This window comes from Bombina bombina, chromosome 8 (genome assembly GCF_027579735.1).
Source record: "Bombina bombina isolate aBomBom1 chromosome 8, aBomBom1.pri, whole genome shotgun sequence".
Lineage (NCBI taxonomy): Eukaryota > Metazoa > Chordata > Amphibia > Anura > Bombinatoridae > Bombina > Bombina bombina.
Window position 1 is genome coordinate 118,851,816 of NC_069506.1, and position 14,787 is coordinate 118,866,602.

A 14,787-nucleotide genomic window follows, 5' to 3' on the forward strand; every position below is an offset into this window, starting at 1 on the left:
CAGCTCCAGAATTTTCATTTCCCTTACTGTCAAAACATTAATAAATTGGCTTTTTTTATTTAAAGTTCATTATTGGAAACTAATTCTTCACAACACCAACTTCTCGCCAGTCCAATCTACCATGAATCCCACTGTTTAGACCTATTCATTTTGACAGTCAGCAGTCCTGTTTTGTTAGTCCCAGCACTGGCTCTCCACACCCACCAAATCAATTTCCATATACTCATGTTCTTTAGCAATCTTGCACCAGATTATATTTTCTCATCTCCAACTAATTCCAAAACCCACATCCACAAATGACCTAAGCCTATGCTTTTATCATCACATCCTCCCTGTCCTGCCTCCAAGACGTATCTAGTGCTGCACCTACCATATGAGACACTCTACCTTGCTTTTTTCAAAAGGAAAGAAAGTGTGATGGCAATACTAAAATAAAGAGGGATGGGCTAGTAATAATCAAAAAGTAGCCTTATATTTATTATTTAATGCCCTTGGGTGCTGTGTACTTAAACGCAATGTAGAGTTAGTGACCAAGTAGTCACAAAAAAGAGTACACTTGAAAGCACTCACCCCCTGAGGGGGTGAGTGCTTTCAAGTGTACTCTTTTTTGTGACTACTTGGTCACTAACTCTACTCTACCTTGCTTTGTCAGACTGACTCCCACATTTTAAAGCTTCAAGCATTCTTTAAAAACTTCAGAGGAGCTAACACCTAAAATTCCATCACCTTCTACAGTTCCATCACCATAAATAAAATTTGAAGCCAATTTTTTTTTTTTCTGTTACAACTACAAACCATTCTACAAACTTAGTAGAAACAAAAGAAAATGTGGTCTCCAGATAATTAAAAAAATCCTTTATTCAATTACATGGGACAGGACCCAAAATTAACACGATGATTCTGGATCAAAACCTCTTAATCATGTTTCACATGATTAAGGGGCTTTGAACCAGAAACATTGTGTTATTTTTGGGTCCTGTTCCATGTAATTGAATAAAGAATTTTTTTTCCATTATCTTGAGACCACATTTTCCTTTGTTTCTACTGTGTTGGTGAGATTGGCAGTTACTTAACTGTGGTGCTCCTTATTGGAATGTGCTGGTTTCTACTTTTGATTACTCATTCTTCAATCTCAGACAAACAACCCTACACCTTTTTCCCATCCCTAACCTCTATATTATAAACTTTTTCAAGTAGGGTCCTCATCCTCCTGCTGCATTATCAAGTCTAGTTGTATTTTACAGCATTACCAAGGATCATGTATTCACCACCACATAAAACAATGGAACTATACAAATAAATAATAAATGTGTATGTTTATGAACTATTAAAAGGGACAATCTAGTCACAATTAAACATTCAGATAGGGCATGACATTTTAAATTACTTTCCAATCTACTCTAATCATCAAATTTGCTTTGTTCTGTTGGTATTTTTTGTTGAAAGCTAAATCTAGGTAGGCTCATATGCTAATTCTGAAGCCCTTGAAGGACACCTCTTATCTCAGGGCATTTTGACCGCTTTTGACAGCTAGACAGCGCTAGTTTGTGTATGCATTAAGAGAACATTGTGCTCACTCCTGTGGAGTTATTTATGAGTCTGCACTGATTGGCTAAAATGCAAGTCTGTCAAAAGAACTGAAATAAGGGGGCAGTCTGCAGAGGCTTAGATACAAGATAACAACAGTGGTGAAAAGTGTATTAATACACTACACTATTAATATGTTAGTTATGCAAAACTGGGGAATGGTTAATAAAGGGATTATCTATCTTTTTAAACAATAAAAAATCTGGGAGTAGATTGTCCCTTTAAGTTATGCATATGAACAAATGCAAAAATTACCTTCTTTAGTCTTCTTGTGCTCACTTCTTTCTTTCTGCAAAGACCGCTCTAGCCTTGAACGATGCTCATACACCACTGGAAAACAAATAAGATCACTAAATATAGATATATGGATAGATTAAATAAAAATGCACTGTATTGTTGTTATGATATACACTACATACAGCGTTATAAATTCAAGAAACAAATCACACATTGTTTCTAAGCAGCCAATGATTCATATAGCAGTACATGTAAAAAAATCAAAATAAAAACAGAATTTATGCTTACCTGATAAATTTCTTTCTCCAACGGTGTGTCCGGTCCACGGCGTCATCCTTACTTGTGGGAATATTCTCTTCCCCAACAGGAAATGGCAAAGAGCACAGCAAAAGCTGCCCATATAGCCCCTCCTCAGGCTCTGCCCCCCAGTCATTCGACCGACGGTTAGGAGAAAAAAAAAGGAGAAACTATAGGGTGCCGTGGTGACTGTAGTGTATAGAGAAAGAAATTTTTCAAACCTGATTAAAAATCCAGGGCGGGCCGTGGACCGGACACACCGTTGGAGAAAGAAATTTATCAGGTAAGCATAAATTCTGTTTTCTCCAACATTGGTGTGTCCGGTCCACGGCGTCATCCTTACTTGTGGAAACCAATACCAAAGCTTTAGGACACGGATGAATGGAGGGAGCAAATCAGGTTACCTAAACAGAAGGCACCACGGCTTGCAAAACCTTTCTCCCAAAAATAGCCTCCGAAGAAGCATAAGTATCAAATTTGTAAAATTTGGCAAAAGTGTGCAGAGAAGACCAAGTCGCTGCCTTACATATCTGATCAACAGAAGCCTCGTTCATGAAGGCCCATGTGGAAGCCACAGCCCTAGTGGAGTGAGATGTGATTCGTTCAGGAGGCTGCTGTCCGGCAGTCTCATAAGCCAATCGGATAATGCTTTTCAGCCAGAAAGAGAGGTAGCAGTAGCTTTTTGTCCTCTCCTCTTACCAGAGTAAACGACAAACAAAGATGAGGTTTGTCTAAAATACTTTGTTGCTTCTAAATTCTTTAAAAGTATTGCACCCCAATTTTCAAGATTGTAACCCCTTAAATGAGGAAACCGGAGCCGTTTTATCAATTAGCAACTTTAAAATAACTACAGTCCCAGCCACAGCGTTTGCTGCGACTTCACCTGTCCTTGGGGGTTATACGATACCAAAATAAAAATCGATTTAGCCCACAAGAGTGTCAACCAGTATATAGCCCATTAATAAGCCTTCATTCTGTTATGAGTCTAAGAAAATGGCTTACCGATCCCAAAGAGGGAAAATGACAGTCTTCTAGCATTACACAGTCTTGTTAGAAAATGGACTAGTCATACCTTGAGCAGAAAAGTCTGCAAACTGTTCCCCCCAACTGAAGTTCTCTGGGCTCAACAGTCCTGCGTGGGAACAGTAATTGATTTTAGTTACTGCTGCTAAAATCATACTCCTCTTTTAAACAGAACTCTTCATCCTTTTCTGTTTTAGAGTAAATAGTACAAACCGGCACTATTTTAAAATAACAAACTCTTGATAGAATAAAAAACTACAACTAAACACCACATACTCTTCACCATCTCCGTGGAGATGCTACTTGTTCAGAGCGGCAAAGAGAATGACTGGGGGGCGGAGCCTGAGGAGGGGCTATATGGGCAGCTTTTGCTGTGCTCTTTGCCATTTCCTGTTGGGGAAGAGAATATTCCCACAAGTAAGGATGACGCCGTGGACCGGACACACCAATGTTGGAGAAAATACTAGCAAAGATGTTATAGCCAGGTTCATAATGCAATTAGGGATGGGCGAATTTGTTTATATCCGAATTCGAATGTTAGAAAGAATGTTATTGTAGAAATTCAATTTACATAATAGAATGTTGATAAGAACGAATATTCTTAAAAATTCGATTTTCGAATGTTATTTACAGTTTTTGAATGTCACATTCGAATTTGAATGTTACATTCGAATATCACATTCGAATTTGAATATTACATTTATAAAACACAGTATTAGACTAGAAATACTATTTCGAATTTGAATGTGACATTCGATTTGAATATCACATTCAAATCGAATATCACATTTAAAACACAGTATTAGACTAGAAATACTATTTCAAATTCGAATGTGACATTCGAATTCGAATGTAGCATTCAAATTTGAATATTACATTCATTAAACACAGTTGTAGACTAGAAATACTATTTCAAATTTGAATGTCACATTCGAATTCGACATTCAAATATTACATTTCGAAATTGAATGAATACATAGCTAAACATTCTATTATTCGAACGAATATTTTCAAATTTTATTGAAAAATTTGAAAACGAAAATTCGAAAATAGAATGTTAGAATGTTATATTAACATTTGAAATTCGATTCGAACGAACGAATGTATCAAAATTCGTTTTAAATTTCGAATTTTTAGAAACATTCGCCCATCCCTAAATGCAATAAATAAATGCAGATATAAGCAATGTAGACACAGAGGGGATTGTAGCGCAGAAATGTATAGTCACTTAATCGTGTATGGAAACATTTTTTGAGGGACCATGGAACATGAGAAATTAGGTCCCTCAGATAAGCATTTAGTACAGACTTTAGCCTAGCAAATATAAATTAAATCACACTTCTGAAACTTCCATATGACTAAATAACTCCAATAAAACGTTATTATTTTCAGTACTTAGTCACATTTTCTACATGTAATAATGCCCCTCCCTTGTCAGCAATGCTAGGTAAGTACATACATAAGGAGCCGAGGAAAGATAGACATTTAAGGAATATGTAATTAAGCAGTAAAAACAAGGACAGGTAAAATAAGTAAAACACTGATATGCAGTAAATTATGCTAACACTATATACATAATCCTTGTCACAGCTGTGCAAAGGTTCTCAGAAGTTATGTCCTACTTCAAGAATAGGGGTGTTCACCTCCTGAAAAGATGATATAATACAACAAAAAAGCCGATAGGTAATCTTAGTCTTTGCCACCATATTTTCTTGTGATCTACCTATAGGGCAACTACCGTGTCAAACTGCTTAAAGTTGTTCTATTGGGTAAACCCCATTTAAAATGTAAGGTAGCATCCAAAGGCAGTTTGCCACAGAAATACAGAGAAGCATAACAGTCATGCTACTACTTCTGTTAAGAATACAGGGACTGGCCAGAGAACCACTTTACCATGATGGAAAATCAGAGAGAAAGAATGTCAGGACAGCTCCTGCAGCTGCTGCTTGTCTAGCTAGATGAATAGCCAAGTGAAAACTTTGAAAAGAGGCGTGCTTCCTGCAAGGTTTAAAAGGAAGAAGCAATGAGGGCTTCAAGGAACAAAAATATTAAATCCTTGGACTTAATAAACACAAAAGCCTGGATCAAATGAATGCTACTGCTTGAAAAAAAATTGTCCATTTGAGTGGCAAAAGACTTTAAGACAGAAGTGATTTTGTCCCCATCACTCCACAGAGACAGCAATTGTTAAGGTTACCAACGACCTACTTACAGCAAAATCTTACAGCCACTTCTCTCTGCTTATCCTACTTAATCTGTCTGCAGCCTTTGACACTGTTGACCACCCTCTTTTGCTCCAAACCCTCCAATCCTTTGGCATCTGTGACACAGCCCTCTCGTGGCTCTCTTCCTACCTGTCAAACCGTACCTTTAGTGTAGCCTTCTCTGGGGCCTCCTCTGCCCCGTCACCACTTTCTGTCGGAGTACCGCAAGGCTCTGTCCTCGGTCCCCTTCTCTTCTCAATCTACACGTCATCACTAGGTTCCCTAATAAAGTCCCACTGTTTACAACATCATTTGTATGCCGACGACACCCAAATCTCCTTCCTTGCTAACCCATGTCACTAACTGTCTTTTTCACATCTCTAACTGGATGTCCTCTCACTACCTCAAGCTAAATCTCTCCAAAACTGAGCTCCTTATTTTCCCCCCTTCTTCAAAACTCTCCACCCCCAATCTCTCTATAACTGTCGACAACTCCATCATTACCCCTACCCCGCATGCCCGATGTCTCAGGGTCACATTTGACTCAGATCTTTCTTTCACTCCTCACATTCAGTCCTTGGCTAAAGCCTGCCTCTTCCACCTTAAAAAACATCTCTAAAATTAGACACTTCCTTACACAAGACACAACTAAGATTTTAATCCACTCTCTTATTCTTTCCCGCCTCGATTACTGCAACTCTGTCCTCTCTGGTCTCCCATCTGCCGCCTAGCTCCTTTACAATCCATAATGAATGCCTCTGCCAGACTCATCTTCCTTACATGTCGCTCTTCATGTGCTGCACCTCTCTGCCAATCCCTTCACTGGCTTCCTCTTGCCTCTAGGATCAAACACAAAATTCTCATTCTGACATATAAAGCCCTCAACTGCACTGCTCCCCCCTATATCTCAGACCTTATCTCCAGATACTCTCCCTCCCATCCACTTCACTCTGCTCATGACCTTCTACTCTACTCCTCTCTTGTCACCTCATCACACTCCCGTTTACAGGACTTCTCCAGACTGGCTCCCATCTTGTGGAACTCTCTGCCTCCCTCCACAAGACTCTCTTCTAGTTTTAAAAGCTTCAAGTGCTCCCTAAAGACTCTACTGTTCAGGGATGCATACAACCTACGCTAACCTTTATTTATACCAGTTCCTCTCCTCCATTGCTATCCCCTGAACCCCCTTAGCATGTAAGCCTAAGAGTCCAGCTGTTTGTAGATCACCTTCTTAAGAGCTGACTACAACAGTGCAACTCTTGGCAAGGCCCTCTACCCATTTGTTTATAGTGCTGCGGAATCTGTTGGTGCTCTACAAATAACCGATAATAATAAAATAATAATAATAACCCCATTTGATCACTAAGCAAATCAAAAATGTTCTGATTGAGAAGACCACTATCCTGGATAGACCGATTAACAGCTGAGGTAATCTATTTCCCAGTTGTTCACACCTGATATGAGGAAGTGTCTCAAGACAGAATCTGAGACACTTCCTGCATAGCCAGTGGACTGCGGGTACCCCCTTGATGATTTATGTAGGCCACCACCGTGATATTGTCCAACTGGAAATTAATAAACTTTTCTTCCTTCCAGAGGGGCCATGACTGAAGAGCTCAAAGAATCACTTGAAGTTCCAGAATGTTGATTGGTAACCTTGTCTCTAGAGGAGACCAGACTCCTTGCGCTCTTCGAGAATCCCAGACCACCGCACAGCCTGAAAGACTGGTGTCCGTCATCACAATAGCCCATGGTGGTCAAAGAAAAGATGCCCCAATGGTCAAAGAAGGACCTTGTGTCCACCAAGACAGAGATTGTCTGTCTGAGAAATCCAGAGCAATCTGTTGCCCCAAATGTAGATACTTGTTTGACCACTGATTTAGCATAGATAATTAAAGTGGTCACAAGTGGAGATGGGCAAAAGAAGCTGAATCTGAGGCAGCTACCAAAAGACCCACCACCTCTATTCACTAAGCTACTTATGGAAATGGAGAACTTTGCGAGGAAGACACGCATTCTGAAGTTTTATTTTGCATTGTTCCATCAGAAATAAACACATGAGTACTGAATCTGTTATGACTCCTAGAAATGCTTTCCTGGTAGCAGAGTATAAGGAGCTTTTGGGAACTTTGATTCTACAACCATGGTCTTTGAGAAAAGACAGAAGCTTATGAGTATAAGTAATAACTAGAGACAGGGAAGGGTCCTTCACTAAGATATCATCCACATATGGTGCAATTGAAATTCCCTAAGCTCTGAACACCACCAACAGTGCTCCCAGTACCTTTGTGAAGATGCGAGCAGCTGTAGCCAGACCAAACGGAAGAGTGACAAACTGTGTTTGCCTAGATATGCAAACCTCAGGAACTAATATTGATCATTGTGGACAGGGATGTGGAGATTTACATCCTTGAGGTCTATACTAACCATAAACTGACCCTGTTAGATCAAGGGTACAATTGTGCTGATTGTTTCCCTTTTGAAATTTGGAACCCTGACAAACATGTTTAAGGCTTTTAAATCTAGGACAGGTATTGTAAGTCCCTTCCTTCTTTGGGACAATAAACAGATTTAAGAAAAACCCCTGACCCTGTTGAGACACTGGTACTGGGATAATTACTCCAATATCCTCTAAATCCTGAATAAAAGCAGCTGCCTTCAAAAGGAGTTTTGGGGGCATGAGACAGAAGGAATCATCATTGAGGAGGCATGGATCAAAAGTCTATCCTGTAGCCCTGGGAAATGATTTTTTGAACCCAGTGGTCCTGAACTGACTTCTGAAAAAAGAATCAGTCTGCCCCCTACGAGAACAGATTTTGGTTTGGGGGCTGTACCTTCATGTCAATTTGGCATTGGTTTTTTACTTTTTCTTGTTCTTTGCCCATGAAGATCCAGGCTTCCAGGCTAGCTTGGGTGGCTCAGGTTTCTGAGAAGAGGAGGACTTCTGATCTCCTGAGAGATGAAAGAAACAAAACCGATTACAAAGTCAGCTCTTTCTCTTGGATTTCTAGTACTGAAGGAGAAAAGCTTATTTTCCTCCAGTAACCAGTTTAATAATAAAGTCCAATTTTAAACCAAAAGGAATATTTCCTTGAATGGAAAGAATCATTAACCTATTCTTTGATACCATGTATGCTGTCCAAGATTTTAACCATAAGGTCCTTCTTGTCAGCACCCTCATAGACATAATCTTAAACTCAATCTTGATCAGTTCCATCACAGCGTCACACATAAAATGCTTAGCCAATTCAGGAACTTGAAATACCTCTGGAATTTTTGGTGGAGCCTTTAAAACAATAATTGATACCCAGCATTCCTTAAACCTCATGTAGTAAATAATGCATATGCTTCTCTATAAACCTGAAAGAATTGTCAAATTAAGAATCAGGAACAGGGTCCTATTCATCTAATGACACTTCCATCAGATTTAGATGATTTTGAATCCTCAGAGTAAGAGCTCTGAAGCAGAGCAAGAATTTGGGGCTGAGGGGAAGAATTTTGCACATTTACATCACAAGATTGAGCTAAATCCCCAGATTTGTGCTTAACCTTACTTGGTTGGGGGATAGCCAATAAATATTCTGCCATAACTTTGTGTATGCTGGTTTTAAACTCAGGGGTTAAGTTAGTAATAGCCCTCTGAGTGACATACACAGGACAATACTCCCTAGAGGAAGTAGAAGGCTGTGGCTTATTTGCATGCAAAAATTAGTTACACGGCTCTGACAGAGTTAATTGACCTGGCACAATGGAACAGACTTGCAAAACACACACAACAATGTACAGGGAGGATTATCAATAGATAACTCCTTTAAAGTGTTAACAGTGATATCAGTGGGGACAGATTCAGTTTGCTCCATAGTGTGTGATAGCAGGGGAAGAAAGAACACCAGGCATACATTGACATGAGAAAAAAGCTAGAGAACCCTCTACACTAAGCCCAATAACCCCTCTGACACCTTTAAGTTAATATTAGTGAGTGTACACTAAAAACTCCAAGCCACTGACTGTACCCCTAGTTATCCCCCATGACAGCTCCTGTATGGGTACTCAACCCCCGTCCAGTAAGAGGACAGAAGTTTTGTTGATAATAAGCATGAGAATTGAAGGCCAAGTGCTCATGAGCTGCTTTCCTGCTCTGCAGCAGCTCCAGTGTGAAGAGAAAAGAGAGCAAACCTGAAGGGCAATCTTAAATAAAAGTGCCCCCTGCCAAAACGGAATGTCTATAAAAGTGCCATACACCCATTTTTAAAAAAATGTCCAAAATGGGTCCCCAGAGCTGCCTGTGGGCTATAAAGGGTATTAGACCTACATGGCTATGTCCATGATAGGTCAAATAGAGAGCTGGAAAAAAAGAAAAAAATGTGTCAGGAGGAGAGAAGGCTAAGTCCACTGGGCATGCTGTACCTGTGTCAGAGTACCTACTAATAGTTTCTGGGCTGTGTGTGTGCTGTGGTAAGTCACTTACATGAAGCAGCACCCATCCTCTGACTTACCAGGCACCAAACTGCAGCAGTATCCAGTAGAGAGTGCATTGAGTACTGCACATGTACAGCAGAGGATATAGAAGGAAATACCTGTATCCAACAGGGGGAGGCTAAGGACAAATCACCATAACACCTGAGGTAGATGGCTCAGATCCCATAGGGAAATACTGTGCCCATGTCAGGTTATTTCATTGTTCCTGTATTATTCAGCTGCTGTGAACTCTTGCTTCTATCTTCTTTATGAATGATAAGTCCCAGGGATAAAGGGTCTCACAGTGGTCTGAGCTCCAAAATATAAATCCTCAAGCAAGTAGCTTTAACACCTCTATTCTCAACTTTATCCTGAGAAACCAAGAACAGAACTGAATAGAGATGAGATAGATTTTAAGCACTTGCATGGGTCCTTGACCTCCTCCTAGTGATGGGAAATATTTCCCATTTGTTATGGAGCCCTATGAAAGTGAACCATTATAATTTTATGAAAGAAAAAAGGATGTTTCTGATCATTAAAAGTTGAAAGATCTATATAAAATTTGAAGTCAGCACCAGAAATGCCTTGGCCAATGTGGCAGGATTTTGTGGCAACTCTTTTCATCCTGTTGAACCTTCCAAAAAAAGGAGGATAACAGGGAACAGAGGAAATTCATAAACAAGTGTTAATCTACAGTACGCCATCTACACTGCATGAACGTATGGAATATCTTGATTTGATTATTGAAACCTAAAGCTATTAGATATATTACTGACATTCTCCAGTCCTTCATCAAGAGATAAATAGTTCTGAGCAGACTTTACTCAATAGAAATGAACTCTTGAGATGAACTGCTTGACAATTGCTTGTTCCAGAGAGAGGTGACCTGCTCTGATGTCCCAAAGACTCATTTCTACTTACTATGAAATCTGCTTCACTTTCCGCCTCAGCTAAAAGTTCAAGAAAAAAGAGACAGAAAGAAAATAAATAAATGAATGTACACATGCAATTGATAAAAGTGTTGCTTCAGAAGTATATGTTTTAGAATGCATGATAGTCAACATGCCTTATGGATTAAATAGGCTATAATTTTAAGAGGCTATTATTTTAAATTATGGTTACCTGATTAATTTCTTTCATGCTGATGAGAGTCCATAAGTCATCATGTGTGGGAATCTTTTCCTGACCACTAGAAGGTGGGAAAGGACACCCCTACATTCCAGAACTTTAAATTCATCCACCACGCTCACTGAATTCTCATTCATACATTTAGCCAAGTAGATAGAAGAAACAAAAAGCATGAAAGATAAAGCAGAGCACACAGAGTGCAAAACAAGTACTGCTGCCATCTGAACAAAAAGGAAGGGTGGGACTCTCAACATCATGAAATAAATTAATTTATCAGGTAAGCATAAATTATGATTTCTTTTATCAGATGGTGCGAGTCCACAAACCATCATATGTGGGAATCTATACCCAAGGAGTGAAGTCCACAATATTACCATGAAATAGGGAGAGCCAACAGTAAAGGCAGATACATTACTGATCAGGTACTATGGCACACAGAACTTTCCTGCCAAAAGCAGCCTCATAAGAGGCATACATATCAAAGTAATACAACTTCAAAAAAGTGTGTAAAGAAGATTGAGCTGCTGCTTTGAAAATTTGATCATTAGAAGATCATAAAGAAAAGCCCTAGCAGAATGAGCAGTAATGCGCTCGGGGGGGTCTTTCTAGCAAACAAATATGCCTTATGAATTAACAATTTAAACCAAGCACCAAAATTAACAGCCATATCCTTTGTCATCTGCGAGGTCCAGAAAAAATGAACAAAAAGAGAAGAGAGTCTGAAATCTTTTATAGCTTCAACATGATATCTGAGAGCTCCTACAACAGAAGAAGTCGCTCCTTTTAATTCTTAGAAACTGGACAAAAAGAAGGAACCACAATTTCCTGATTGATAGTATCTGAAGATACTACCTTAGAAAGAAAGGTATAACTAGTGAAAAGAACAGCCTTATCCTCATGAAAAGTCAGAAAAGGAGGTTTGCAAGACAGAGCTAAAAGCTCAGAAACCCTTCTGGCAGAATATATAGCCTGAAGAAAAAGAACCTTCCAAGATAGAAGCTGAAGATCTAAACCACGCATCGGCTCAAAAGAAGGGGCTTAAAGAACCCTCAAAAACAAATCTATGTATTATCAGAAGGGATAAGGAATATAGATTTAAACTTAGCAAACAATAAAAAAGGGATACATGGTTTCTGCCATTCTTTAGAAATACTTTTAGAAACTGAATCAGGCACAGGAAAAAATAAAGTTGTTTTTAGGCTGCCTTAAAGTACTTGTAAAGTTTAATGAATAAGTGCCCGGTATCTAAAAATAATCTTAAAAACAGGGGCACTTTAATTCCTTAAACCTTACAATGAAGCTTCTTTTTTAAAATACTTACCTTTGCCTTAATGAAAACAGACCGCCAATCCTCCGCCCACATCTCCTGCTCTCTTTAGCAGATCGATGACGAATCTAGCTTCCTCCAATCATTGCATGCCCCCTTTGGCGTCCAGCTCGCGGGGTACGCAACGATTGGAGGAAGCCGGATTCGTCATCGATATGCTAACTACAGCAGGAGACACGGGCAGAGGATCGCCGGTCTGTTTTCAATAATTTATTAATTTATCAATCCTTTTAACTGGTAGCAGGGTAATCCTCTACTTCTAAAGCAATTAAAACTTCAAGTAAAAGTAGTGCTAAGGGAATTGTTCAAACTAATCAAATGTATTATCACAATTAAAATGAATGTATCAAAATTGTTTAAATTGCTAAAAATTAGTTACTAGATGATTCTAATCAGTGTGTGGAGTCAAAAACAACCCCTTTGATCAAAAGTATGTTGATAATCAACAGTCCTTTAGATCTCAGTTCAATTATTGGACCTTTCCTTGAGAGTTGCAGCTGTCAGCTTGGTTGGTTGTTTCTCTTCAAAAGCGTTGACATGCAATCTAGTAGACAAGCAGGGCATCCCAAATTCAAGGTAATTTTTTTTAATTTTTTTTTTTAATTCTGTTTATTGAAAGAGATCAAGAACAGGTACAAAGTTTCCAGACAATGCAAAAATCACAAAATACATATCATGTGTGACATGCGACCACGCACTCTCAATGAGAGGACCTGTGCCAGTATTTATATGTACATCATCACAACTGAGAGTAGTTGAGTTAGTATCTGAATTATGTCGTTCTCTTCACTCTTTGTACATTTTATAATTTTATCACAACAACACAACTAACTATAATAATACCCAGTTTCACCCACGGATGAGTTAAATGCATTCAGGGATCTGGTGGACATTCCCTAGATTTAAGGGAAAAATAAAAAAAATAAAAAAACACCTCTTAGTTTCCTCGCAACCCAATCCCCCCATCCCCCGCGAGCCCTACATGGATCAGTCATCTCTCCTACAAGATCTGCGAGATTAGGATCTCACCTCCTCCCCCCCCCTCCATCACTTGCACTTCCCTATCATACAGTGCCGGCCATTCTACTCTTAAGGAGGCCGCTAGAAGAACTTCCATCTTTGAGAACGGACCGAGAATTTGTCTCTGTATTGTGGGACTTTGCGTTTTCAGAAAGGGTCCCCACTTAGCGAGAAAAGGTCTTATTCTGTGCATAGTGTCAAGTTTAACATCAAATTGTTCTGTAAGCAGCTGCTTATAAAGTTTACGTTTGAACTGTCCTATGTTAGGTGGCTTCTTACTTACCCATAAACATAATATGCAGTTTCTGGCTATTAGCACTACCAATGTTAACAGTATGTGATATCTATGGGGAATGTCATTCCATCGAAAAAGACAAATCTGGTCCAGTTGTAAGGCAACAGATATGTCTGTTGCGCATCTCAGCCAATATTGGATTCTGGCCCAAAATTGTCTCACCAAGGGGCAAAGGAAGGAATAATGTGGGACATCAGGTGCCGCAGCTCCACACTTGCCACATTTGTTGGGCAGATGCGGATTCCACTTAGATAATCGGTTGGGCCTTACGAAGAGGCATGTTCAGCGCCGCTTTTTTTGGTTAACTCTAGGCTTTTTTGGATGTCTGCAGTGATGATATCTCCCACTCCTCTCACCATCCATTTATCCACAGTCAGCTTCTGACAATCCGTGATCGACTTGTGCATCAGGGTCCTATACATGCTAGAGATGGAGAAGTTGCCCACTCTGAAGGACGTCTGCGCTATAGCAAACACTGAGGCGTCCCAAAAGTTTGGGTCTTTTAGTTTGAGATCATCTATGTAATGGCGTACCTGAAGGTAAGCATAAAATTGCTTATTAGGAATACTATATTTCGCACGTAAGTCGCTAAATGTTCGGACTGTACGAGACAAAAGGTCCAGCAGGTCTCCTACAGTTTGTATTCCCCTTTCTCTCCATTGACGGAAAGGTAATGTATCTGTGCCTGCTGGGAAATCTAGATTACCCACTATTGGCAGCAGTTTAGCGGAGGGCCTACGCGGTCCCAGTCTCTTATGGGCCATACGCCAGGCAGCTAGCGGGCCCTTGTAAAGAATGGAAGCTTTGATAAGTGGGGGCATCTCACTGACTCAAGTATGGTAGGTATGAGAGGTCCACAGGCTTCAGGGCTGCATTTTCTAGCTCGCGGTCACAGAAGTGGGAGGTTCCCAGCTGCCAGTCCAAGACTAGTCTGATCAATGCCGCCCAATTGTACATTTTGAAGTTTGGGAGGCCGAGGCCCCCATTAATATATGGTTGCTGTAGGAATTTTATTGCAATCCTAGGTTTGCCACCCTGCCACACAAATTTTTTGATCACCAAATTTAAGGCTCTCAGATCTCTTCCGTGCAACAAGAAGGGCAACATCAGCATTGGGTAAAGTAGTCTTGGGAGAGAGACCATTTTTATAAGGCTGACTCGTCCCATAGTGGATAAGGGCAGCGAGCCCCACTGCTGGAGTTGTCTGCACA

General features: G+C 39.9%; 1 protein-coding gene across 2 annotated transcripts in view; it reads right to left on the minus strand.

Moving 5' to 3' along the window:
• The window catches only part of LOC128638532 (Golgi integral membrane protein 4), a 465,870-nt gene that overhangs the window by 360,181 nt on the left and 90,902 nt on the right, over positions 1 to 14,787 (minus strand). For both annotated transcript variants that reach the window (XM_053690536.1, XM_053690535.1), the window contains exon 2: positions 1,843 to 1,917. In XM_053690536.1, the coding sequence (XP_053546511.1) occupies positions 1,843 to 1,917 (75 nt within the window). The remainder of the gene's footprint in view (positions 1 to 1,842; positions 1,918 to 14,787) is intronic.